Source organism: Vanessa cardui, chromosome 1 (genome assembly GCF_905220365.1).
Source record: "Vanessa cardui chromosome 1, ilVanCard2.1, whole genome shotgun sequence".
In the NCBI taxonomy this organism is placed as follows: Eukaryota; Metazoa; Arthropoda; class Insecta; order Lepidoptera; family Nymphalidae; genus Vanessa; species Vanessa cardui.
The window spans coordinates 3132242-3157339 of NC_061123.1; the positions used below are offsets into that span (position 1 = coordinate 3132242).

General features: G+C 39.6%; 3 protein-coding genes across 9 annotated transcripts in view; 2 read left to right on the plus strand and 1 right to left on the minus strand.

Annotated features, from left to right (window-relative positions):
* The window catches only part of LOC124533263 (beta-arrestin-1), a 95581-nt gene extending 88136 nt beyond the window's left edge, over positions 1-7445 (plus strand). For all 4 annotated transcript variants that reach the window (XM_047108487.1, XM_047108494.1, XM_047108473.1 and 1 more), the window contains 7 exons: positions 395-621; positions 880-1012; positions 1554-1714; positions 3075-3218; positions 3645-3731; positions 4408-4527; positions 5764-7445. In XM_047108487.1, the coding sequence (XP_046964443.1) occupies positions 395-621; positions 880-1012; positions 1554-1714; positions 3075-3218; positions 3645-3731; positions 4408-4527; positions 5764-5851 (960 nt within the window). In that variant the 3' untranslated portion in view covers positions 5852-7445. The remainder of the gene's footprint in view (positions 1-394; positions 622-879; positions 1013-1553; positions 1715-3074; positions 3219-3644; positions 3732-4407; positions 4528-5763) is intronic.
* A 3889-nt stretch (positions 7446-11334) lies between these two features.
* Positions 11335-18843, plus strand: LOC124531678 (U2 snRNP-associated SURP motif-containing protein). Its single transcript, XM_047106176.1, has 17 exons — positions 11335-11663; positions 11818-11911; positions 12440-12629; positions 12962-13124; positions 13793-13958; positions 14259-14422; positions 14819-14884; positions 15107-15150; positions 15257-15477; positions 15576-15687; positions 15956-16198; positions 16358-16544; positions 16657-16873; positions 16974-17136; positions 17644-17824; positions 18256-18386; positions 18599-18843. Exons 1-17 carry the CDS (start codon positions 11589-11591, stop codon positions 18807-18809), a joined length of 2628 nt encoding a protein of 875 aa, XP_046962132.1. The 5' UTR covers positions 11335-11588; the 3' UTR covers positions 18810-18843.
* A 628-nt stretch (positions 18844-19471) lies between these two features.
* The window catches only part of LOC124534110 (kinesin-like protein KIF21A), a 60356-nt gene continuing 54729 nt past the window's right edge, over positions 19472-25098 (minus strand). The window contains exons 23-29 of one of the 4 annotated variants that reach the window (XR_006966721.1): positions 24898-25027; positions 24516-24696; positions 24078-24209; positions 23659-23947; positions 23090-23286; positions 22350-22538; positions 19473-21682 (exon numbers count right to left, since the gene is read on the minus strand). Coding sequence is in view for 3 of the 4 variants with exons in the window: in XM_047109798.1 (XP_046965754.1) it covers positions 21637-21682; positions 23090-23286; positions 23659-23947; positions 24078-24209; positions 24516-24696; positions 24898-25027 (975 nt within the window). In the remaining variant the exon portion in view is untranslated. Of the gene's footprint in view, positions 22539-23089; positions 23287-23658; positions 23948-24077; positions 24210-24515; positions 24697-24897; positions 25028-25098 lie in introns of all 4 variants that reach the window. The other 3 variants (XM_047109818.1, XM_047109806.1, XM_047109798.1) reach the window with 3 other exon arrangements.

Consider the following 25098-nt stretch of genomic DNA (forward strand, 5'->3'; position numbering starts at 1 on the left):
ATAAAAATACGGTACGACGATGTCGCTTCGCTTCGAGTGTGCGATGTAATTAAAAAAGGGTTATTTGTATTATTTCTCTTATAAAGGGATTGTGTATTTCACCGCAAAACATCAATTTTGTATGGCTGTGTTGTGTTGTGTTATGTGTGAGTGAGTGAGCTAATGTAAGTACAAGTACAAATAACAGCCATTTCAAAAAGTAAAAAGTCGTCTAAAAATTAATATGTATTTCAATTACATTGTTTAAGACATGAATAGGTTGGACTATTATCGTTACACCGACTTTCTTTTGTTGAACAATTGGTGCGTCGGTGGAACGTAATCGTTGCACCTTAGGAGAGAGATCCTTGAACTTGAATCTACCGCCAGGGTCTTATGAGTAATCTCTTTACAGATATACCCACCGACGAGCACTCCGAAGCGACCGCTCACCCGGCTGCAAGAGCGTCTCGTGCGCAAGCTCGGCCCAGCAGCTCACCCCTTCTACTTCGAGCTGCCGCCGCACTGCCCCGCCTCCGTCACGCTGCAGCCCGCCCCCGGGGACACCGGCAAGCCCTGTGGAGTCGACTATGAACTAAAGGCATTCGTAGCAGATTCGCAAGATGATAAGCCTCACAAGAGGTAAGGCACTATTTAATTAATATAATTATGCCAAACTATTTGGGTCTAAATTTTTTTGCAATTAAGTATTAAACATAATGTTTAAATACAATACTCAAAGTTCATTTCAGTTCATTTGTTCAAAGCCTTTTATTAATCAGAATAACATTTCAAGTTACTTAAATGCGCTCGGACACTGATTTTAAATTTATGTATATAAGAAATGCCCGTCATGTGTAACATTCTTAAAGTAATAAATAATAAATTAATAATTTTCAGAAATTCAGTCCGTCTGGCGATCAGGAAGATAATGTACGCGCCGAGCAAGCAAGGGGAGCAGCCGTCCGTGGAGGTGTCGAAGGAGTTTATGATGAGCCCTAACAAATTGTACCTGGAAGCATCTTTAGATAAGGTAAACTCAACAAAGCCAAGCCCATAAGTGTTCCACTACTAACTAGGACCCTCTTCGCCCAGAATATTGTTTCTTTTTAGCGCAACTTGGCGAGTATGGCTACATTTCTCTCAATTTCTCAAACTCCAAATAAAAATCTAATAGTTGTTCTTTTTTTTATGGTATAGGTTGGCGGAGGAGCATATGGGCCACCTGATGGTAAGTGGTCACGATCGCCCATAGACAATGACGCTGTAAGAAATATTAACTATTCCTTACATCGTCAATGTGCCACCAACCTTGGGAACTAAGATGTTATGTCCCTTGTGCCTGTAGTTACACTGGCTCACACACCCTTCAAACCGGAACACAACAATACTGAGTACTGTTGTTTGGCGGTAGAATAACTGATGAGTGGGTGGTACCTACCCAGACGGGCTTGCACAAACACATAAAACATGGTAACTCTTCTCGCCAAAACTCTAAAAACAGCTTCGTTATAGAATATCAGGTCGGATTTGTGAAACTCTCTTATCGATGTTAATTTTTGACTTCGTTGCAGGAATTATATCACCACGGCGAGAACATCGCTGTGAACGTGCACATAGCGAACAATTCGAATCGCTCCGTGAAGCGCATAAAGGTTTCGGTGCGTCAATTCGCCGACATCTGCCTCTTCTCCACCGCGCAGTACAAGTGCACCGTCGCCGAGGCGGAGAGCGAGTGAGTAATGCACTCTACACACCCAACTAGCACTCATAACCACATTATATACATCAGCATTCACAATCAGGGTATCTTTATCTATAATTGATACTCGTATTCAATCGACATATCTATCTCAACAAGTGCGTTTGTAGATTGTTTTTCGCAACATATATGAAAAGATATTGTCGACGATATAAAAAAGAACATCCAGATTTATGCCAACGAAAGGGTAATTAATATGTCAATAATATAATTTCGGTTTCCCACAGTCGAGTATAAAGTAAAGAGCTATATAATCCCCATTGTGAAACATTATCTCGGAGTACTAGTTGTACAGGCGCCTCTGTTACCGAAACAAGTTGCGTTGTAGGCGAGTTGATGTGCTTGTTGGGGAGTATCCATCGCATCTCGTTCGGCTGCGACTTATTCCGATTGAAACACAAAGCTTTGAATAGATATTTCTCACCCAGGGAGGAGTCCGTGTGGAAAAATAAAATTCCTCTGATCGGATTGTTCAATAGGAAATTAAAAAAGTCCGTGTAAGTGATTGCGCGTGATTTCGTTACGCATGCATTCAGACCTGCAAATATTTTATCAGTTGGCACATTATTCCAAATTATGTTGCGTTACTAATTCACTCACCGGTTTGACTTTGGCTGTAGCTTATGTTTTGTATTTTTTGGATTGCTAACTTGTAAAAATATATATATAGTTTGAACTATTGCTGCAAAATTTGATCACAGGTTGTCTGACGTCACAGACCAATTGATTATTCACAATGCTAGTTGTATTGAGGATTGTGTAAATATTCAACATTATTTAATTTAGTCATATAATATTGTATAATGAGCCAGTGTGGCGTGTTCTAGCTGAGTATAAATTTGGTTGTATTTGTGTATTGGGATCATTTGTGGCCATAATAATAATAATATCAGACGCCATTATGTGCTGCCCATAGCACATGAGCACTGCATCCCCTCCTGCGGAATATGTATGTGTAATTTGTATTTAGTTTTTGAGATATGTCTCCCCTCCAAATATATACGCACGCCACTGTTAATAATAATCATACCGTTTGAAACTTTAATTGGCTTTTTATTCAGTAATTACGGTTGGTTATTTGAATGAAACACATTTGACGTCATAATGATAAAACAGTTTTAATGACATAGACAAGATTAGTTTGTCCACGTTTATATATTTTTTCTCATCATCAACGATGCCTTAACATTATGACGTCACAAACATTTATAAAGCGTCTTTTCGTTTAATAGTTTGTACAATATTGATTCACTATTTTTCATTCAAATATCCAATTGAGTATCAAAAATGAAACCTGAAGAGATTAAAGTTATATTGTTTTTCTTGTTTCCAGGGAAGGTTGCCCGGTTGGTCCTGGGTTCACACTAAGCAAGGTGTTCACCTTGACGCCGCTCTTAGCGAATAACAAGGACAAGTGGGGCCTCGCTCTCGACGGTCAGCTCAAGCATGAGGATACCAACCTTGCTTCTAGCACACTGTAAGTACTGTTGGGCTTGGTTATATATTTGAGAAATGTGACAAGTATTGTGTACATTCGTAAATATATCACGTCCCAAGTATGGTGATAAGTTACAACAACAACAACAGCCTGTAAATTCCCACTGCTGGGCTAAAGGCCTCCTCTCCCTTTGAGGAGAAGGTTTTGAACATATTCCACCACGCTGTTCCAATGCGGGTTGGTGGAATACACATGTGGCAGAATTTCTATGAAATTTGTCACATGCAGGTTTCCTCACGATGTTTTCCTTCAGCGCTGAGCACGAGATGAATTATAAAGACAAATTAAGCACATGAAACAGAGGCGCTTGCCTGGGTTTGAACCCGCAATCATCGGTTAAGATGCACGCGTTCTAACCACTGGGCCATCTCGACTCGAAAGTTATGCCTTTCTTATATTTTTCAGAATCGCAGATCCATCTCAGCGCGAGAATTTAGGCATTATAGTACAATATAAGGTTAAGGTGAAATTATGTCTCGGACCTCTCGGCGGGTAAGTCGCATTGATAGTTTTTCTCTTCCTTAAATATCTAGAAGTTTAATAGACCAGATCACTTTTCAAACTATAACTTTGTGGTAGGGCTCTGCAGACCCGCCTGGGGCGGTAACCATACACTCATCATTATTGACACAGAGGACATAACAACTTGTTTGCGATTAGCTATGAAAGCGATGGTTGAAATTTCCAATTACAATGCACCAGTGCCTATGGGTTAATTTAACAATTTGACAAAGATAAAAATATTTTGCCCAGACAATTTTCGATCGATTAGTCAGTAGAACAAGGTAACAATCTGACAAAGATAAAAACATTTTGCCCAGACTATTTTCGATCGATTAGTCAGTAGAACAAGGTAACAATCTGACAAAGATAAAAACATTTTGCCCAGACAATTTTCGATCGATTAGTCAGTAGAACAAGGTAACAATCTGACAAAGATAAAAACATTTTGCCCAGACTATTTTCGATCGATTAGTCAGTAGAACAAGGTAACAATCTGACAAAGATAAAAACATTTTGCCCAGACTATTTTCGATCGATTAGTCAGTAGAACAAGGTAACAATCTGACAAAGATAAAAACATTTTGCCAAGACTATTTTCGATCGATTAGTCAGTAGAACATCTGGCATAACCGAATTTCGTTTGATTATCTCCGGGGCGTTGCAGCGAGCTGAGCGCGGAGCTGCCGTTCATCCTGATGCACCCGAAGCCCGAGGAGGAGGCGCCGCGGCCCGCGCCCGAGCCCGCGCCGCTCGACCACGACCTCATACAGCTCGACCCGCACCCGTACGTACAACCCCCCCCCACACCACCTCACGGAACATGCCACGCATAAGGGTCTTATCGCTAACAATCTTTTCTACGACCCAATCTAATGTTAGACCAAACCCCCCCACCCCACCACACGGAACATGCCACCCATAACAGTTATCGCTAACAATCACTTCTACGACCCAATCTAATGTTAGACCAAACCCACACACCTCACGGAACATGCCACCCGTAACAGTTATCGCTAACAATCATTTCTACGACCCAATCTAATGTTAGACCAAACCCACACACCTCACGGAACATGCCACCCATAAGAGTGTTATCGCTAACAATCATTTCTACGACCCAATCTAATGTTAGACCAAACCCCCCCCCCCCCACCTCACGGAACATGCCACCCATAACAGTTATCGCTAACATATTCTACGACCCAATCTAATGTTAGACCAAACCCCCCCCACCTCACGGAACATGCCGCCCATAACAGTTATCGCTAACATATTCTACGACCCAATGTAATGTTAGACCAAACCCCCCCCCCCACCTCACGGAACATGCCGCCCATGACAGTTATCGCTAACATATTCTACGACCCAATCTAATGTTAGACCAACCCCCCCCCCCACCTCACGGAACATGCCGCCCATAACAGTTATCGCTAACATATTCTACGACCCAATCTAATGTTAGACCAAACCCCCCCCCACCTCACGGAACATGCCACCCATAACAGTTATCGCTAACATATTCTACGACCCAATCTAATGTTAGACCAAAAGTACTGCTGTCTAAAATGGTAGATAAGCAATTGCAATAAATTTATATGTATAATAATTCATATTAATTTAAAAAATATTGTAAGAAATACGGCTAGAGCAGTAGCCTAAAAAAAAGAGAGGAGTCGGTCTGCCTGCCGTATGCGTAAAAGGGAAGCCAGACAGACTGGCCCCGCAGTGTATGTACGTAACGAAGAGGGTTCCCATAAAAGGTTTATCACTTCAAAAGTAAATAATAAATAATCTTTAAACATTAATACCGAAACTATAACAGTTTCGGTATTAATGTTTAAAGATTATTTATTATTTACTTTTTGAACAGTTATATTGTTTGCTTTATTCAATATTAAATCATATGTAGAGAGTAGTGTTATGTCTTGAGAGGTCTGAATCGTTTAATACAAAATGATTTCAAATGCCACCCTTCGAGATTATGAATTTCAATAATCTAAAATGTTATTTAAACTTGCAGAGACGAGAACGGTCAGGAGCAGGACGACGACATTATCTTCGAGGACTTCGCGCGCCTGCGGCTCAAGGGCGCCGACGCCGACGCTTGAGCGCCGCACTCTTGTAACGCCTCCTGTGTGGCAGCATAGCGGGTCACGTGACCACACGCACACCGGACTGCGGGCACTACGAGCGGGGCGCCGGTCGAATGACATGACTGAGTTCTCCCGATCCCTGTACAGTGTATATGTTGATTTAAACGCCTTATCAAACTTTGCAAGTAATTTTTCATGTTTAAAAAAAAGATGTTTTCATAAATCAAAGAGTTCCGATTCCAGCTCTATAGTACAATTCGTCTCGTCTTCGATTCCGTCGTGTGGGTGATCTTGCTTTGCGCGGTTTTGGATTTAGTAAAGAAATGGACTAAATGAAATTGACAGCCTCGTCGGGGCGAAGTATAATCGTATTGTTATGAAAACTTAATGTAACATTTGGTGTATATTATATGTGAAGATTTATTTTAAAATAGGATTATTGATCAAATACGTGAGTACAAGTTTAGGTTTTACTCGTTTATGTTAATTTACAAATCATTGTCCATCGAGTTCGTTCGTTCGTTAGGGAGTCATAGTACAATGTGTTTGGTAACGTGCATTTATAGAATAAACATGTTTTGTACCTTAATGTTATTTACTTTGGGTAGCGGTGTCTTATGTATCGATGGGTAAATAATATATGGGCTTGATCAAATCGTATGGAATTAAAGGCTATTTTTGTGTGGCAATTTATACTTATACGTTTAAGCACAAAAATATATTGTCTAAATGATAATGTAATTTATGTATAAATATTTTCTCTGAATATCATAAATGTAAATGTTTCGATGTAAATCACGTTTTGTATAATCGTTTATAATTAACGATTTATGAATAAATTGAACATTGAAAGTAATTGTTTATTGTTTATATAAGTAAATGTATTTTGTTCATGAAAATTTCTAAATAAAAAATAACCGTGTGTTTGTAATGATGAGCAGAAATACGCATGAACTAACTCTGTTGACAAATTGCATTTTGAAGTATAAATGATAATATTTTTTTATTGTATGTAAAGTAATAGTTCGTGTTTAGTAACATAAGCTGTCGGCGTCCAGTGGCGCCGTTCTACTGATACCATTGTCTTTTGAAGACTACGACTGTGACTTTATACATTTGTTTCCTTTCTGTACAGTAATGATGGCGTGTTTACTTGTAGACTAGCTTTATAATGCACAAATTATTTTACTATACATGTTATATCTGCGTAAGGAACGAGTATTTTATTATTATCAACTATAATTTTCCTTAAATTCGCATTTTTAATTAATCAGCCGCCTGCAATCCCGATATTATATTTTCTCAGTATGGTCTTGTGGTCGCAAGTGTTATGATCAAACGTTTTCTATATTGTGATTTTTCTCATCGCAGCTATTTGTAATGTTAATATAAGAACTAATTTCATACCGACATTTTCGTGTCTTATTACCTTTTGTATATTTTCAAAATTAATTATATTGTTCTGTTGTTGAATTAAAATTTATCCTAGACTTTATCCAAACCATTACGATTAAGATTTTATTTTTTATTGATGTTTACTATTTGTTATATGTAAAGTGTTCGGTGGATATAGTAATATTAAATAAAATAATTTAATACATCTCATCAAGCGACGCGTCTTTATTAGTAACGATCCTCATGTAACCTTCTGTCTAGATCTCCCGCGTCGTGGAACTCTTCGTAGTAAATGATATACAGGAGTCGGACGAGATAAACTTTGGTACTGGATTGTCTGTACTTAAATACTTTGAAGCGTCACGTAGTTCTCAAGGCGTTTTTAATTATGTTTTTGCTGACCCTCTCTGTTGCAACCCTGAGTAATTGCGTTTAAGGAATGGGGTCGTACTCGGAACGTAATGCACTTTTTGGAAAGAGACTATCCAACCTCTGTCCGTTGCTCGCGAAAGACCCTGCTTGTAAAAAGATTCACTTATCTTCCAAGATCTTGCTTAAGTACGGATCCCTTACCGCCTGTAGGTTAGCACCTGCTAAGTCCCTCTAGTTGACCACTGTACACGGCCCGAGTTTGCTGAGTAAACTCTGGATGATCGTACAACATGTTTCATGGTATGGATGTCATACAACAGCATCCTGTCGCTTTAGTATCATGCATGCATGCATAAAGCCTTCTAGGGGCATGAGACTCGTAACTAGAATCAATCGCAGTTTTAACTTGTACCTAGATCTTGTTATCTCTCTGCAAAAGCTGGTTAAGACTCCTGTAATAATTCTAATTCACCGGGAGCACCACATTAGCTCTTCTATATAAAGTACAGTGCTAAAGGTTCGCAAATTGTTTCGAGTAGGGTATTCGTTTTGAGACCGAAATATCCAAAGGTTTTGATGCTATAGTTGCAATATTCTCGTCCTTTGAAAAATCTAATTAGCTTGGGTAACAGTACAAAGCGCTTTCGATAGCTAACTGTTTTGAACGGACTATGAAAGTGCTTGATCATTCCTGAAAATAGAAGGCGATCCAGGTCGCCCCGTGGCCTTCAGCAGCGATAGGATAAGATTACCTCTCCGCCAAAAACATCGGATCGCTACCGTGAATACGTGCCCCTTGACTATGTTTATCGAATTATTTTATTTTTGTTTAAGTATTATTGTATTTATCGAACATTTCATTGCAATCCTATGTCTTAATTATATTATCAAATTAATATATCTAAAATATCAACAGAAATAATCTCAATAATAATCCCGTTGATAATTTTGGAAATACACGAAAGATAATGTGTCACGAAATTAAAGTTGAAAAAAGATTTAAGTTACCATACAGCCTCATTGCTAAAGGACTCGATTTGGGCATAATGGAAGCTATTGCTATGGTCTAGATGTGGTGTAATTGAGGAATGCAGTCTAGACTACACCAAGCACATTTGCCAACATTGATTACCTTGGTATAACTGCCACCCAGTAAACAGCTTGTGCAAGTGATGCTGATGAGTATTCTTCGTTGAAAAAGACCAGTAAGTCATCGTTATAGGCATAAACGTAACCCAAAGCCTTTTATTCTCAAATCTTTTACACACAACAAATGGAAAAATCAGAACTCATTCATGTCTCAAGTATGGTCCAGAATCTGATCAAATTCTAACAGCTTGAAAATACTGCATCCCAAATAATCTATGTAAAGTTTGTGTTTGTCTCGGATATTTATCCTATCAGGTGACGACATTAAGCGAGCCTAAATAATACCCGATTTAGAAGACACTCTTCGTCTTCCATGTCAAAATCTCTACATAACGATTAGTTGGTCATCGGAGATCATGCTTAATATCATATCAATGATAAAATAAAGTCTGGGCATAAGATTGGGTTACCTATTGTTGCCTGTAGACCATGTAAAACTGGACATTTTTTAATGAGGATGGTGAAGTGTAAGTGTAAAAACTGCTATCATATTATTATTGTATGTATAAATCATTTTCGTGTTATTGTCTTTTGTATATTTTAAAATTCAATTATATTATTATGTTGTTATATATAAATTATTAACACCATTATTATTAAGATTATTTTTATTGATACTTACTATTTGTGTTATGTAAAGTGTTTAGTAAATATATTAATATTAGAATAAAAATAAATAATTTAATAAAACGACAAGCTATGCATCTTTATTACTAGCGCTCCGAGCAAGCCGGACGCGCCCGTGCAGCCGAGGCCATCCGATCGTAACCGAAGCGCGCACGCACGAACGCACATTGTAAATATTATTATCCTTCAGTCTCGTCATTCCTATAATTTGCTTAAAAACTATTTTGATCAAATAATAACCTTGCAGCGGAAAATATGTTACTATTATATTGAGTGAACTGTATTATTATTATTTAATATTTAAGTGTTTAGAGCATGTATAAAGTATTTACGACTTAATTAATTCTGTAATATGAAATAGAACAAAAAAGACCAGCACTTATATTATAGTTAGCCTATGTTTATCACCAGCTTTTGAGTACTAAAAATGCAAAATTAAATGTAATATTATTAAGAGGCTAGCCTGGCGCGTTAAAATATTAATTTGATACAAATTTATTGATTATTTTATGAGAAGTATATTTTTAAATGCTGACAAGCAAGAGTATAAGTACACAAAACGGTTGGTGTCCATAGAGATAAGCAAGCGTCGAACACAAAAAATGTTGAACATAAAACGCGCAAAGCTACACATTTGTTTTTTAATTTTACATCGAAAGTTTTTGATGTATACTTTTTCAATAAATATGTAACCAATAATAATGAAGTTTTATTTTCATTTTCATTCCAACTAAGTTGTCTGATGACTCCTAACATGTTTCCGAAGAAAATTGCCATCGGCCACACGGTTGCTTGTTTTAATAGAAAATTATTATTTCCTTCAAGCAAAAAGTCTCCCTTTGATAAAAAATTACAACAACTTGCTAGAATCATGTAATTGTTTTTACTATAAGAATAATGTAATTTTACTGAAACTATCAAACAATTTTTAAAAAGTAGTCTTTGACAACTAAAGCGGAAGGACCATGGAGGAAAGACATTAACTAATGTGCAAAAATTAGTCATTTTTATGTGGGTAATAGACCAGTTTTCTTAGTCAAAATTAGGTAAGTATCTCGAAATTCGAGATAACCAGCTATAAAATTATACAAACTTTTATTTTTTACATTCTAAAACTTATCACAAAACGAGGTGTAACTCAGGTCACATAAATCTATTTTTTTTTTTTTCATATATCCCGATTGTCCAATGTCGTTAATATTATATATAATTTTTATAGAGGAGAAAATCATTTGCAGTTGCAATTCTGCAACAAAAAAAAATGATATGATAAAAAGGAAAATTAAACATTTGCATTTTACCGAATTTGTATCAAATATCTATTTGACTCATTCCAAGTTTTCTTCTGTTGCTGTTTAATGCTGTATCTACAGCATTAAACAGCAACAGAAGAAAACTGGAATGAGTTGAGCAATGCGTAACGAATTCCTGGAACCACGACAAATTTACCACCTACTGTTGAGGATTTCGGCAACTGCAATAGTGCTTATGGTGAAATTGGGGTTGAAGTTCCAAGGGAGCACTGTAAAGGCAAGCTAGTCTCAAATATTTACCATATCAGAGCGATCCCATTAATCAGAACTTGAGCATCCAGATGTTGTCACGACCGTTTCATTTAAGAAAAAAGGCTAATGAAGTGCGTGGAGTTAACGGGAGCCCTGAGGGTAAATTAAGGTGGAAATAAGTGGTTTAATGCAATGGTATGGTATTTTAAGTAAAGATATATTAATCATAAACTCTATATAGCGCACAATATCGTTAAGTTATTAGGAAATCTCATGAAATAACGGTTTGTTTAACTTTTTTTCCTACTTCCATTGGATTATTTTTATATTTTGGAAGTAAATTAAATGTTGCAAGCTTTGTAATACTGACAATGTTGCCAGTATCATAAAGTCATGACTTGGATGTTGTAATCGAAATACTTTGAAGTTTGAGTTTCATATAACTTTTATACTCTGTGGTATATGCTTTAGGCATATTTGTTTTTGATGTTTACAGCGAATTGTAGGTTATGATTCGCATAATTATTAATATTTTTAACTTCATAAAGTTAAATTAAGTGTTAAATCAGTGGAATGGATACCAAAAACAAGATATTACAATAAATAAACATTATCGTCGATGAAACAAGATGTATTTAAAGACTGGAATGTAACTGTAATAAAACAATCTTTTAATTCGTACAGATACAAATATTGTTTCAAAGATGAGTAGAGGCAACTTATCAAAAAAAGAGCTCGAAGAGCTTCGTAAAAAGGAGGAGGAAGAAGCAGCCGCACATGTAAGTACAAGAATTTTAAGGTATGGGAACCATATCACGTAGGAATAAACTTTTAATATATACTGATCTTCAGTTTGTTATCCTGATGTTTTACTCTTTTTAATATTTTGTACAGGTTATGGATTAGTATCATTAAATTCAATGTTTTTTACAGGTATTCAAAGAATTTGTAGAAACATTCCAAGAAGTGCCGAGTACAACATCTAAAGTTTGGGTTAAAGCTGGAACATATGATGCTGGTGCTAGAAGTAGGTTTTCTTACACATTATAGTAAAAAATATTTTTCATTTACTGCATAGGAATTTAGGTTAATAAAAAAACAACAAAATGTTCACTGTGCGAAATCAATTTAACAATTATGTAAAAATTGCATATATTATTTCTAATAATTTCTTTATAAGAAACTTAATGCTTAATAATAATATGACAAACATTGTATGGTCAGTACATGGTGTACTTTGCATTAAATATTTATTGGTTATTAAAATAATAAAGAGATTACAAGTATATTTATAATTGTGAAAACAAATGCAATTTTTTTTATATTGAAATGCAATAATAAGTTCCTAAAATGCCTTTACTACTTTAACAAACAGTCATGATATACACATTAAATAGTTATTATAGAAATATTCTATTAATGTTTAATTTGTCAAGGTATTTTGTATTTGATATCAATCCAATAAAAAGCACTTTTGAATAGTTACAGTATTGATTTAAATGTAAACCTAGAGTCAATATCATATAACAAGTGTACATTTTATGTATTTTATTAGAGGAGGATACCTCGGAGCGAGGCAAGCTTTACAAGCCTGTATCAAGATTGGACGAGAAGCGCACAGTCACTGAAGCAGATGTGGTACGAAGTCTTGCACAGCGTCCTGAACCGCCCGGCAGGCCTCGGAATAAGAAGACAGGAGATAAGAAAAAGAGTAATTTGGAATTATTTAAGGAGGAATTGAGACAGTGAGTTTAACAATTAAAAGGAATATTACAAAAATCTATTATTTGCCAAGTATTTTAGTAATAATTTACATGACCCAATGCCATTCCCATAGCCTTATTTTCATCTTAGGGAGAAGAAACTCTACCAGGCAATTCTAACTGTACACCAACCATTAGACATTATTTTATTAAGCTAATATGTATAAAAAAATAATAATTCATTAATCTATGCTATCTACAGTAAGGGGTAAAGAGTAGTGACTTTAAAAAAAAAATATTTTTCCCAGAGTTTATACATAAAATATATTTGGTGTTATCTTTGATAGATGTCCAAAGAATGTTCCTTTTTTCAGAATTCAAGAAGAACGCTCTGAACGGCATAAATATAAAAATGTGCTGCGTGATCGCGGCGTGGTCGGCGTTGAGCCGGTGATGGATATGATGCCAGATGTAGGCTCATATGATACCGGTGACCCAAACACTACCAACCTCTATCTCGGCAACTTAAATCCAAAGGTAAATTATGCAAGAATATTCCTGTGAATTATTTATGACATAGTCTAAAGTACTGCTAAGAGTAGAAAAATGTACATAAAATAAACATTTATTGTAAACAAATAGGTAAAATACGTGTTTTAATTTATAAAAAATTTTTGGTTTTTTAGTAAATATAACTGAGTAAATTTGTTAACAGAATTTTTGACACTTATCGATTCGAATTCACTTTAACTTTTACCTCTTAGTTTTGTGCAAACCCACATGGGTAGCCATTCACTCATCAGATATCCTACTGCCAAACAGAGATACATTTTAAATTTGTGTTCTGGTTTGAAGGGCGAGTGATCTACAGTAACTATAGGCACAAGAAACATAACATTTAAGCTCCCAAGGTTTTTGGAGGTTTTGTGTGATATAAGAAATGGTTATTATTTCTTACATCAACAAAACTGTTCGAAGTAGTTAAAGCGGTCAGATATGATGCAAACAATACAATGTGTCAACAGATTTTGACGACCTCCATGGTCGAGTGGTGTGTACACCGGTTTTCTATGTTGTCTTGGGTCTTGGTGTTTGTGGTACCGTCGTTACTTCTGATGTTCCATAACACAAGTGCTTCAGCTACTTACATTGGGATCAGAGTAATGTAAGTGATGTTGTCTCATATTTATATTTTATTTATTTAGATAACGGAGCAGCAGCTGATGGAGATCTTCGGGCGCTACGGGCCGCTGGCCAGCATCAAGATCATGTGGCCGCGCTCGGACGAGGAGAAGGCGCGCGGCCGCAACTGCGGCTTCGTCGCCTTCATGTCGCGCAAGGACGGCGAGCGCGCGCTGCGCTGCATCAACGGTGCGCACGCGCCGCTTTATACTATTACTGTGTTCACGAGGCATTAACTCATTGAGGCTTTTAACAAAAACAAAATTAATGTAGGCTTTTACAATCACTTTTGAATCGTCATTTAACAAATATAAGGTGAATCCACTGGTTTGGAAAGTAGATTCTACAGAGAGGAACCGTCAAGAAACTCATTAGTTGCTGAAACTCTGAAGATTCCAGCGTGCGCTGATCATAAAACAAATAAGGGACACAGCTCGATACTCTGTGTTATTTAAACTGTTATTTATTTTTGTTGCTTTATGTGAATAGGTAAGGAGATAATGAACTACGAGATGAAGCTGGGGTGGGGCAAGGCGGTGGTGATCCCGCCCGTGCCCATCTACATCCCGCCGGCGCTGCAGCAGCCCTGCAAGCCGCCGCCGCCCTCCGGACTGCCCTTCAACGCGCAGCCGCCGAAACACCTCATGGGAAAGGTAACACATACGATTATGGGATGCTTTATTTACTTCCTTCAGACATACTAATTTCCCCTCCTAAAACTTTGGGCTAGAGGGGACGACAATGATGAAGTTACTGCTTATTATATTAATGCTTATTTATTGTAACTTCAATAATATATAAATTTTTCCTTTTCTTTTAAAAAAAATAAAGATATTAATAAGCCAGCGTAGTTTAAAGTTTAAATGGAAGAATATTGGAAGCAAGATGTCAATAGTAATTTGGAAAGTCATTATGATAATTTTGTAAGTGATAAGATATAAATATTTTATACCGTCTGGAAGCGGAAGGTAATGTTCTTATTTACGATGTTAGTCGATGCAAAAAATTTATTACAAAGTACTGCACTGATTTACTTCTTTTTTTTTCAGATACCGAGAGTTAGACCTGGAGAATATTATCCCAGTGACCCTGATGATCGACAGGATTATGACCAAGTAATTATGGAAAAAAAAAATATTTTAATAAAATTACTAAATGGCGGCCTCATTTATATTTGTAAAATAAACTGCTGTTTAGTTAAATACTGAATTAACTCTTTCTGAAATCTTTGATTTGACATTTGAAAGAAGAAGTATAATTTCTAATCTACCTCAAAACGTCGCTTATATGTAAAGCCCTTATTGTATTAATCAAACAAAATCTTATGCTTTTTTCAGATTCTCTCACAGTCCATAGTAAAAGTGGCGATCCCAACAGAAAGGTAATTTACTGTTATGTTTATTTTGCTAATTATCATTTCTGATGATTGGCTTTGGTTAAATTTTAATATAACTTATTTACATATTACCGTTTTAATTATATTCCAGAAATATTTTAATGCTGATTCACCGGATGGTCGAGTTCGTGATCCGCGAGGGTCCCATGTTCGAAGCCATCATCATGAACAAGGAGATGAACAATCCGTTCTTTCGGTTTCTCTTTGAAAATCAGTCGCCGGCGCACACGTACTACCGCTGGAAGTTGTTCTCCATGCTGCAGGGCGATTCGCCCAAACAGTGGTCGTTGGAAGACTTTAGGATGTTCAAAGGTAAATAAAGTTATAATTAAGAGTTTTAAAAATGTATGCATAATTTATTTATGAAAATGTTTCTTGGGTATTTATTTGTTTAAACAAAATGTTTCAAGGTGGATCGGTGTGGCGCCCGCCTGTCATGAATCTATACACCGCCGGCATGCCCGACGAGCTGGTGGACGAAGAGGACGCCAAGGATAACATACGCGGCACGCTGTCTACTAAGTGAGTCCCGTGCCACATATAGGAATACATTCTATATATATCAAGATGCTGTCGCTACATCTTGCGAAGTCAAAGCTTTGACAATGTTAAGAGCGTTTTTTGAGATGGAAAACGTAATAAACTTATTTTTATTATTAGTAACATTGATATCATAAAATAGGTTAACTATTTATCTTTTTTTTATTGTGTTAGCATATAATAATTAAATATATTTAAGTATGCAACGGAACAAATGAGTAAACGCGTGTATGGGGGGGGGGGTCCGCAGCCAGCGCGACCGGCTGGAGGAGATCATCCGGTCGCTGTCGGCGTCGCGGCGCAGCGTGGGCGAGGCCATGGCGTGGTGCCTGGAGCACGCGGAGGCGGCGGGCGAGGTGGCGGCCTGCATCGCCGAGGCGCTGGCGCAGCCCCGCACCGCGCCGCTGCGCCGCGTGGCGCGCCTCTACCTGCTGTCCGACATCCTGCACAACGCCGGCGCCAAGCTCACCAACGCCAGCGCCTACCGCGGCGCGTGAGTACCGCCAAAGCCCCCCCCCCCCCCCCCCCCCAATACCCGCCCGCCTCCGCGTCCCGGACGCGTGAGTACCGCCAAAGCCCCCACCACCCCCGCTACCCGCCCGCCGCCGCGTCCCAGCGCGTCCGATACTTACGTGAGCGCGATCGTTCGCAGCTTCCAGCAGCGCCTGGTGGAGATTATGCGCGAGTGCCACCTGGCGTGGAGCCGCATGCCGTCGCGCATGCAGCAGGAGGGCTTCCGCGCGCGCGTCACGCGCATCCTGCAGGCCTGGGCCGACTGGGCCGTCTACCCGACCGACTTTCTGTTGCACATTAACGACGTGTTCCTCGGACAGGATAAGGTGAACGGGATCTCATTTCATTAAAATGCTATAATCTAATATGTAACTCGATTCGACGGCCGCTAACATGCATATGGATAATGCGACTAAATCTATGCTTGTGTTTCGTCAGGGCGAATCGAGATCGGGCATGGAGGTCGACCGGACCGGGTCGGGAGACGGGCCGGGCTCGGGCGCCGCGTCGCCGGACGGCTCCACGGCGTCCGGCGCGTCGGGCGGCTCCGGCGGCTCGGGCCCGCTGGACGGCGCCGCGCTGCGCCGCCTGGCCGAGCAGCGCCCGCCGCAGCTCAGCGTGCGGCCCGAGGTCAACGACATCGACGGCGTGCCCGGTGCGTCCACGCTCCGCTCCTATTACTCAACTATTTTATATATTAACGTGGCTAAAATAAATACATTGATAACTAAATATGATCCACTCTATTCTTTCAGTGGACGAAGATATAGATGGCGTTCCGCTGGAAATGGAGGGCGATACGGAAGCAGATGCGGAGGAACGAAGCGTGGCCGGTTTCGTGCCCTCGCGGTGGGAGAGCGTGGAGCCGGTGTCGGCGCCCGAGCCGCTGAAGGAGCCGACGCCGCCGCCGCCCGATGGGTTAGTCTACATCAAACATGCGGATGGTTTGAACGTGCTTATAAATATAATACAGCCAGCACTCCCGGCGACCACTGTCCGAGATGGTTCCTTGCCGCAATTACTGTCTAATATTTTGTGACATCAACAAAAAATAACACACGTTTTTGTTGGTACGTGTACCGTGTCGTGTCGTGTGAGCAGAGATGGCCCAGTGGTTAGAACGCGTGCATCTTAACCGATGACTGCGGGTTCAAATCCAGGCAAGCATCGCTGTTTCATATGCTTAATTTGTCTTTATAATTCATCTCGTGCTCGGCGGTGAAGGAAAACATCGTGAGGAAACCTGCACGTGACAAATTTCATAGAAATTCAGCCACATGTGTATTCCACCAACACGCATTGGAACAGCGTGGTGGAATATGTTCCAATCCCTCTCCTTAATGGAAGAGGAGGCCTTAGCCCAGCAGTGGGTAATTTATAGGCTGTTACTTTACTTTTACTTTACCGTGTCGTGAATGTCCGCAGCGGCGGGGAGTCGCCGCGCAGCCGCAGCGGGGAGGCGCTGCTGCGGCGCGAGACGCTGCGCGACATCGAGCTGCGCGTGCTCAAGTACGCCGACGAGCTGGAGGCGGGCGCGCGCGCGCTGCGGCCCGGCCTCGCGCCGCCCGCGCAGGTGCAGCACTACCGCCGGAAACTCATCAAGAAGGTGCGACCTATATCCCACTATTTTATATACTTTAAATTTTCCCAGGGTATAAATAATACCCAACTAAAAAAAAAACATATAAATATGAGACAACATCACATACATTACTCTGATCCCAATGTAAGTAGCTGAAGCACTTGTGTTATGGACAATCAGAAGTAACGACGGTACCACAAACACCCAGACCCAAGACAACATAGAAAACTAATGGTAATCTGCATCGACTCGGCCGGGAATCGAACCCGGGACCTCGGAGTGGCGCACCCATGAAAACCGGTGTACACACCACTCGACCAGAGAGGTCGTCATATAAAACATTGGTACGGTTTCTGAATACATTAAGAGCATACTAATATGCGATGGAAATAGAAATCGGTTATGAATGAAGTGTCACATGAATTTACATTAATTTGCATATGTACTACACCCAGGCGCTCCGAGAAGCGAAGGAAGCGGAGGAAGTCGGTTCTCCGATCGCAGATGACGATGCTTTCTCGACGTCCTCCAGGAAGTCCAAGAAGTCCCGCGAGCCCACGCTGTCGCCGCCGCCCAAACGCTCCCGGTACGGTATTATTATTTTTTATAAATGCGTAGTAATTACTATTTCGCTGTTGTGTAATTTTGTCTTGAAACTTGTAATTGGAATTTCTTGAGAAAGAAAAGAATCAAAAACTATTTTTATTATAATATATTGAACGACCAATAAAACATGGAATTATTATAAAAATAATAATAAATCTCACTATAAAGAAAATTGTTACTTTGTTATTTTAGTGATAGGAAGTCCAGATCGAGGTCTAGATCACGCGAGCGGGAAAGAGAACGGGAACGATCTCGCGAGCGAGACAGGGAGCGGGAGAGAGACAGAGAACGAGAGCGCGAGAGGGACAGAGACAGAGAGAGGGATCGAGACAGGCGAAGACGCTCACCCGCCACGCCGCCCCACCACAGAAAGCACGCGAAACATGCTAAATATAAATATTGACAAAATGTATATTAATAAAAATCTTTAACAACTATCAAAATCTTTAATTTTAACATTCACCTATTTTATTTACAACAATTACTATAAATTAGCTACAATGTAATTAAGCGAAAATAAAAATAGTTATTTCGCGATCCAACCCTTAATAAAGATATAGTGATAATAACATCTTCGTTATCATATTCAATAAAATATTTGAACTATTTTTTACCCGGTGTTTACTTGGTGGTAGGGCTTTGTGCAAGCCTGCCTGGGTAGGTACCACCCATTCATCAGGTATTCTACCGCTAAACAAAAATACGCAGTATTGTTGTGTTCAGATTTGAAGAGTGGGTGAGCCAGTGTAACTACAGGCACAAGGGACATAGCATCTTAGTTCCCAAGGTTGGTGGCGCATTGACGATGTAAGGAATAGTTAATATTTCTTACAGCGTCATTGTCTATGGCTGATGATTACCACTTACTATCAGGTGGCTCATATGTTCGTCCGCCAACCTATTCCATAAAATAAAAAGAAATAAAAAAAAATACCCGGGGAGTACATTTCATGAAAGATATATTATGTGAAATAGTAAATTTTCAGGGGATATAAAGAAAACAATATTTTACATAAAACGGAATTTATTTAAAATTAAAATATTTTAAAATAAACAATACAAGAAACTCGAGATAAATAAATGAAAAACGCATTTGTAAATAAAAACTATTTTTTTTATAAAGAATACTTATAAACTTTGGCCATGAGTACATAGGTTATAAAACATTTCAAGATTTTTCGAATACATATTTTGTACAAATTTCATTTTAGACAAAAAAGTTACATAGATAATATAATATTTTGTTTAAATATTTTCCGGACATAATAAAGATTTTATATTGCATAATATTTAATTTTGTAATGACTCAAAATCACATTCGTTAATATTTTTAAAGTTAAAACTTAATTTCAATGCTTTGATTTTAATTTCATTCAATTATAAAATGACTAGTTGTTATATATTGAAGTGTTACTGAACATATACGAAAACGATAAATATTTAAATATAACTGATTGAGATTCGTTTCATTAATATTTTAAAATATATAAAAATAATACAAAAAATAATAATTTCACACAAATAGAAAATAATTGTTCACACACTCGGTATCTTAAACTAAATTGTTAACTAGTGTTTAATAACGCTCGCCTTATACAAGAGTTCGTGCAAACAGAGAAAGCCTACCATCTCTTGGTACGCGAAAAATATAATTTTCTTTCAGCATCTCGAAATACTACAATATAACAATATATAAACATTTATATAATGATGTCGTCAATAAAGCTAAAAATATTCTTATAGCCTCGCAAAAACTATTTAATTAAACATCTCGCCGGTTTGAACAAACCCATTAGGAGGTAAAATGGTAATACTGAAAAAAACAAACATAAAGAACTAAATCATAGCCACAAGCCGCATTACGTCGAGGAGTACAAAACGGTTAATAACATTTCTAACACAAAAGTTTAATCTACATTTTAACTTTTTACCGTAGCTTACATAACTGTATAATGTTAAAAAACTACTAATTATTATTGTTAGAAAATAAACTATGAATATGTGAGTTACAAATGTACCCGTAGCACAGGAATGTACAAAAATATAATTGATCGATTAATCACAGACCATAAGTATTATTAATGACACGATTATTGTTTTCACCGTCGACATTTTGTTTTATGGGTTCATTGGCAACTATTTATCAAATCCTGAAACCATTACATGTGCCAATCGCAAAGAATACTAGAATAATTATTTTGTTGTTACTTTCTCTAGCATCTATCTCATATTTGAAATATTAGCTGTTGAAATAGATTTACATTTCATGAAAATAATGTAAAAATCATCGAATTTAGTCCATATTGATGATAATAATATTTTCAATAAATTGTGCGTCGTTTCGACGTTGAGGCATGGCTTCTATATGTTAGTTACCTTAACACTATTTGCTTTGATTATATATCTCGCTACTAATATACTATCGCAGAAGGGATACTATAAGCTAAGGCTCGTTTTGTATAAGCATTTTTAACTTTAGTTATGTAAACAACAATTTATTATCCGTATAAAGGCCTTCTGTTATACACTAGCCGTGACTATTGGTAGATTTGTGTTGAATAGTTTTTCAAAAAAGAAATAACTTATTTTCGCAGTTATCGCAGTAACGCGCAACACATTTCACATCAGTATTACAATTGTGAAAAATTCTAAGTTTTTCAAAATACAGCGACGAAGACTAAGAATGTTATATATTAACAGTAAGTTTAATAAAAAACATTCAAATGACCCAATTATATGGGAATTGTAGAAGTAGTACAATGGAATGTGTCAATACAAACAAAATGTGTCACGTTTGTATTTGTTTCGAGATTCTAACGGACTATCACATCGTCATCATACTCAACAGACTACTGTAAGTAGTGTCGACTACTTAAAGGAACCATCAATTTTTAAACATTTGTTTTCTAAATCACTTTTTCCCTTCCTACATTACACTTTATCGTAATTAGTATACCTAATTGCCCATTGCAATATTTGAAATTTGCGTGGATTCTATCGCACGTATTCATTTACAAAATTTTCGAGGTTATCTTAATTTCGAATAGGAAATGATTGCTACATCAAGAGACCTTTCACTAAGGTTTCGCATATTTTATGGCCTGCATCGCTCAGCGTAGTCCCCAGGTGGTGGCGCGTGGTGGGTGGTGGGAGGTCACCGCCAGGCGCGGTGGTGGTGGTCACCGCCAAGCGCGGCGCGCGCGCGGGGCCGCGGGCGGCACCGGCGCCGGTCACCGCGCGCTCGTGCGGATTCGCCAGCGGCACACCCGCCCCGTACTGCACACACACATTATTATACTTATCGAGATGTCCGTAACTACTAGTAGCACAGTGTTTGCTAGTATAGTAAAAGAAATATGTACTAAAAAAAAATTTAGGCTACACTTATAAATATATTATACAGTATCAAATCGTCAATAAATATAAAATCGAAAATACTGGAAATGATCCTAAATTTATTTAAGGCTTTTAAATCTTTGAGATTTTTGCTAATTATAATTTTTTAAACGATCACTTGTTGAAGAATCACAATTACCAGAGAATAACGTTGCGTTATAGCTATTTTCAAAGTTGAAACCTATCAGCCCCATAGAAATCAATAAAAAGCTATTAAAGTAGTAAGTAATGGTCGCTGTTCTATGTAAAATGGACGACACTATATCTAATAAGAGTACTACAATAAAAGCTAGATTCTAAAATAATTTACAAAGACTGAGTGTGATGTGATTAGTACTACATCGAAAGCTGTTTTTGTTTGTCGAGTAAATAATAATATGTTAGTCACACAGAAATAAATAAGAATAAGAAGATAGGACGTCTAATGTCGACAGAAATCAATTCAGCTAAGCATACATTGGCCGTTAATGACAGTGGTGAAGCGGCGACGACGCGTGCGCAGCAAGCCGGGCGGGGGCGTGCAGAAACACAACTGACGAATACTTACCGACAGGAACTAATCAATTTTGCAGTAAATACCGATCGTAAGAGTAAAGCGTGATCGTCGGCGGTGTTTATGCAGCTGTGTGTGTGTGTGTTTGTGGGTGTGTGTTTGTGTGTGTTAGTGTGTTCGTGTGTGTGCACCTGTGTCGCTCAGGGCTCGTTGACCAGTCGCCATGCGCGCACTTCGCCGCCGCTGCAACACACTCACATTTTAATCCTACGTTTAAGAATATATCAGTCCGAGATGCCTCATCAGAAGACGCTTGCAAAACAAAATGTGTTCCAAATATAGTATGATCAAACGAACCATCAATTCGTTACGTCCTTGTTATTATAGATCAGTCCTTGATACGGTTATGTGTAATTGGAAAAGACATGATGGTTTGTTAGCAAGAAGCAATAGTCACTACGGTCAGGTGTAGCCTAAGAGGGTCAAGGCACTAGGAATGAGTTACAGTCGAGATTGTGGTGGTTTTCGGTTCTAAGTAAACACAGCTGTCATATTCGGCATTGCCGGAGTCGATCTGCCTCGCGTTGCTGTCATCCATTCATCGATAGCCACACACGAATAATATTTCGTAGCAATATTATTACATAATTTTCGTTAAGCAGATTCTACTTATCGCTATCGTTTAAAGTCGTCTTAAGAATCGAAAGTTTACAACTAATTGATGCGGTTCGTATCTCAAAACGAGATCTATAAAAAACGGGTCAGACGCTGTCCTCTTTGGACAAGATGGTTACCTGCCAGCGGTGTAGAGCGCTTGACTGGCGGGGCAAACAGCCAGCGCGTGGGGCACGTCGGGCAGCGCGGCGGGGGGCGCGGCGGGGCGCAGGCCGGGGCTCCACAGGCGGAGCGCCTGGTCGCGGCCACAGCTGGCCAGCCCCGCACCCACCGCACACAGTCCCGTCACCCAGCCCTTGTGCGCGTTCATCACGCTCTAGTAACATATATATTTTTCAGTATGAAATGAGACGAGGCACACAGAGCAATGGGAGTAAAATTACTGAATGCAAAGTAAAGGGAATTGAAGATAAGGCGATATCAGCGTACTGTTATACAGTACGGACTTGAAGCTTTTTTAAAAAAAAAGTGTTCACAAAACTGAACTTAGAAATAGTAAGGGTTGAGGGGTGAGTCCTTGAAATAGAATAATAACAATATTAATTATTAAACGCGACCGTCGGAATCGGAGGTTGGAGTAGGACTGACTCTGAGGAGCGAGCTACTGAAGGTTCTGGGGGAAAAGGTGATGAGTCGGTAGTTTCGGTCAGCAAAATGGGTAACAGTGTAGGGTTATAACAGTACGCACGTGCGAGAGCGAGTCGTCGTCCAGCGACCAGCACTTGATGCTGGAGTCGCGCGAGGCGCTGTAGAGCAGCGCGCCGCGCAGCAGCAGCGCCTGCACGCCGTCGTAGTGCGGCGGCTCGAGCGGGCGGCGGTTGCTCGCCTCCCAGCCGGCGCCGTGCCGCAGCTCCAGCACGCGCACGCAGTGGTCGCGCGAGCCGGTGGCCAGGCGGTCGCCGCCCGGCAGCGCCTCGCGCGCCGCGCACATCACGGCCGCCGCGTGGCCCGACCACGTCTTGTACACGCACTCCAGCCTGCGGGCCGCGCCGGTCAGTGGGCAGTGCATTCGGGAGCCATCGAAAATATAGATTTCGGAAAGCTCGATCTTTTAACTTATCGTATTATGTTGATTGGGCGGTGATATATTATGGTTTGAAATCTCACATGCGTAAATCCCACATGCGAAGTTTATCCGCCGCGGCGGTGTAGAGGCGAGTGGAGGAGGCGAGCGCGATGGCGGTCACCGCAGATTCTCCCCCGCGCACCGCCGCGTTCGGGCCGGAAGCTCCCGATGACCTGAAATCCAATTGTTTGAAATTGAGCGATAAATTAATTAATTTTTTTCTATGATAATGTTTTAGTAAACAAAAGTAGATTATGAATATTTTATCTCTTATATAGCTCAGTGATGGGCAGACTTTCTCTCTTTTTGAGAACACATATTTAAACTCAATGATTTTTGGCCACATTCATGAAGATGATATAAATTAGTCGGTAAAGACATTTCGCTTGTAGTCCCAGATAGTCCTACATAAATCGTATAATATTTGAACGTCTCACTCATTTTCGTTTCTAAGTTGATGTATGCAACCGTCGACTCACCAGAGCACGGCGGTGGGGCCGCTGGTCCTGGTGTCGAAGAGCTTGACAGCGGGCCCGGCGGCGGCCAGCACCACGCGCGCGTCGCCCGCCCCGCCCGCGCACAGCGCGCCCACCGCGCCGCCGCACCACGCGCGCCACGCCTCGCGCCCGCCCGACAGGTCCCAGCCGCGCACCGTGCGGTCTGCGGGACAATACACCATAAGATACTCCAATTAACTAAATTGATTGATGACAGTTTGTTATGAAATAGTTGACAAATAAGCGTTCAATATTTAGTCAGATTCGTTTAACTACCAAGACCAAGAATTTTGCAGACTTGTGACGTGAGTATTCTTGACACCCAACAAACTGATCATGGATTTTTTCAACGTTTACAACATACCCACTCCGCCGCTGTACAGCGCGTGCGGCGTGGCGGCCAGCGACAGCGCGGCGCCCACGTGCCCCTCCGCCACGTGCGTGCACTGCAGCCACGCGCTGCCGCCGGTGGCCACTCCACCTACGCTCGTGCGCTGGAGATTATATCTTATATTATTATCTTTACTTAGTGAATCTAATGAAATGGCAACCTATTACGACAAGG

Bases quoted from the DNA above. Each gene is read 5' to 3' on its own strand.
- LOC124531678 (XM_047106176.1), top strand. From the start codon at position 11,589: ATGAGTAGAGGCAACTTATCAAAAAAAGAGCTCGAAGAGCTTCGTAAA. The intron at 15,151-15,256 runs GTAATTTACTGT...ATTATATTCCAG, and splicing joins GTGGCGATCCCAACAGAAAG to AAATATTTTAATGCTGATTC. The intron at 15,688-15,955 runs GTGAGTCCCGTG...GGGGGTCCGCAG, and splicing joins CGCGGCACGCTGTCTACTAA to CCAGCGCGACCGGCTGGAGG.